Here is a 2,739-nt window from a genome sequence, read left to right as displayed (position 1 = left end):
ATCTCCGCAAAAATAAGATCAAAGGTATCTTCTGATGTTGAAGCATCCTTTCGCATCTCAATAATGGGTTTTGAAATAGATGCCAAAATAATAATACTTCTTTGTTTGATAATGCAAAATAATATACTTCTGAATCCCATTTCCCAAACTAAGCAGAGACCCTTGAGCATGGCCCACTCTTCATGCCTGCTGTCTGTCGAAGTCGAACATCCGACCCACAAGGAAAAGAACGGAAGACGACAAGCCCGGTTCTTTTTTAAACGAGAAGCCCATTTCTAATTTCTTCCATCCGTTTATTTGGGCCTTGTTTGGGCTCGTGACTTTTTTACGAGTCCCGAAGGACTAGTTAAGAAAGGAGTCTTATATAAAAAAAAAATAGTTACAAAACGGCGTCGTTGTCGATCCCTGATCTTTGTTTGGATGCCTCCTCTGCTCCACCGCTATCTTCCACTGTAGGAACAGGCGCGGTGACGCCATGGGTCATCAACCACCGAAGTCCACAGCGCCACCACTCCTCCGCCCCTTGGTCGCTTTGGATGCTACAATCTCTACTTCTCTTCACACACTCACAAGATCTATCACCCCGAGATCACTTCTTTTGCTTCTGGAATTCTTAGCCGACTTCCGCTTCACCTTCCCTGTCCTCCTCTCCTTCTTCTTCGTCACTCCGCCATCCTCTCCTTTACGCTCCCACTTGCTCTCGCCCCTCCTCCTTTGCTCCCTCGTTGACCTCCTCTTTATCGCCCTTGTCAAGTTCCTCGTCCACAGATCCCGTCCTCTCTATGGCAACCACGATGAGTACAACGCCGTCGTTTCCGTCGACCATTTCTCCTTTCCCAGTGGGCATTCTTCCAGGGCTTTCTTTATTGCCTCCCTCTTTCACTTTTCTCGGCTTTCCATTCTCAACTCCCTGCCCGATCTGAAATCCCGTGCTCCTCCTGCTGTCACTTCCTTCTTGCGTTGGTGGATTGGTCAAGATGACATTGTGGCCGTCAATCTCTTCCTTCTCCTTGTTTGGACATGGGCGGTTGCCACTGCATTCTCCAGGATAACTCTTGGGAGACATTATGTTCTCGATATCTTCGTCGGCGCGTGTTTGGGTGTGCTTGAAGCTCTTTTCACTCTCCGATTTCTTAGGTTTCAATTATTAAACTGAGGTATGATCCAAGCGCTCTTTCAGTGCTTATTATTGAGTGCAAAATAGGGACGAGGGGGGGTGCGCAAGTGTTATGTGAATTTGGTAAAAAATTAACTTCTTTTTTTAAATGCTACATGTTTGATGTATTGCATGGCTGTGTATTTATAAATGTTGGGATTGACGTGCCAATATAACACAACTTGGGTCGGGAGACTGCACTAGGTCCTGTTATCCTTACTTACCAAATCGATGTCTTCTATGAATTGTATGAGCTGTTGTGGCTTTCTTCAATGCAAGGGAGTTCAGTATTGATACTGCGCGTCTGATGCAGTCATCTGCTCCATGCATCTTTAAATTCTGCTAGTTGAAGAACAATGTTTTTCCCTGTTTGATCATGATTTTCTCTTTTTTTGGTTTCACCTAGTTACTCTACTAACTAAGCCATAATCAACCACTGTCTGAACTGACAAGTTTTGCTTTTCACTGGAAAAGTTGATTGTGTAACATGCTAATATTATTTGCTGTGTGTGTAATTGAAGAACGAATTCATTTGGAAGAATACAAGACGTCTATTTCAATTTAGTTATTTTAATTACCATTGCTGATTTTCAATTTTATTTTCTTTCCTTGCCATTTAGCCCCCAATTTCCTTCCATCATCATTTATGTTTTACGTGACTTTTGTGTGGCCGGTGCTCTCCCTGTTCTGCATCAAGACCATTCTAATCTTGACCTTGAAATTTTCTTTTACTTGTCCTCGTATTTGGGATTGCAGTAAATGATTTGCACCTTTCCGGAGCTCCGCGTTAATGAGAATGGCGTTGCCATGGAAATAACAGGGGAGGAAGCTTGAAGAAAAGGATTTCCTTCTCTATTTGAAGTCTAGAAGTAATAATAAAAACCAGCCTTTCTCTGTTGGCTTGGCTTGTTGGATTATATGTAAAATTAGCTCGACATTGGCAACTATCCTCCCATTAGCATTTGGGAAGGAAGGTCTTTAGTTCTAATTCTGTGACATCTCTTGTCTGAACATTCATTCTCTGGAAGCCTTTGCATAAATTGATACCTCTACAATTTGCAATATTAATAATGTTCTAGGTTCTCGTGGAGCACAATGATCCCATGCAGCCCAGGGGGATGGATTCTTTCTAACTTGTCCTGAATGGATATTGGAGAAGAGCATTTTGATATTGGTACGTGTATTGGATCTTACGGTTAACATAATGCGAAGACATGTTTAAGCTGGTTAGATATCAATCTTTGACAATTGCTTTTGGCCTCGCGGTTATGTTTTTATATTACCTTTCTCCGATCTGTACACGCATTCAGATGATTGTAGACATATATTATTAGCTTCAATGGTACACCAGAACTGTACATAATTTCTATATTTTTTTTGTCCATTGTTCCATCCAAATTATAGAATTTATAATGACAGGAATAATAATTTCTTTATACCTAGTGAAAGTAGCTGCTGTCAGAGGGTTTTCAAATTTTGCAGACACTGATGCAAAGACAAATTAGATTATCTCTTTGTTGATGATCTGGGGTTCCTTTTTATGTTTTTAGATAATATGCGATCTTACCATGTGATAAGATTTA

At 41.2% G+C, this 2,739-nt stretch overlaps 1 protein-coding gene across 1 annotated transcript; it reads left to right on the top strand.

The window, feature by feature from the left end:
- The first annotated feature begins 403 nt into the window (after positions 1 to 403).
- Positions 404 to 2,527, top strand: LOC129321759 (probable lipid phosphate phosphatase beta). Its single transcript, XM_054967656.1, has 2 exons — positions 404 to 1,157; positions 1,913 to 2,527. The coding sequence occupies exon 1, from the start codon at positions 476 to 478 to the stop codon at positions 1,154 to 1,156; it is 681 nt and encodes a 226-aa protein (XP_054823631.1). The 5' UTR covers positions 404 to 475; the 3' UTR covers position 1,157; positions 1,913 to 2,527.
- Positions 2,528 to 2,739: the final 212 nt, after the last annotated feature.

Source organism: Prosopis cineraria, unplaced genomic scaffold, assembly GCF_029017545.1.
Source record: "Prosopis cineraria cultivar Desert tree isolate PC_DT_omini unplaced genomic scaffold, ASM2901754v1 PC10, whole genome shotgun sequence".
NCBI classification, from domain to species: domain Eukaryota; kingdom Viridiplantae; phylum Streptophyta; class Magnoliopsida; order Fabales; family Fabaceae; genus Prosopis; species Prosopis cineraria.
This window is presented reverse-complemented; position numbering and strand designations above follow the sequence as displayed.

Coding starts and splice junctions, on each gene's coding strand:
- LOC129321759 (XM_054967656.1), top strand. CDS start 476: ATGGGTCATCAACCACCGAAGTCCACAGCGCCACCACTCCTCCGCCCC.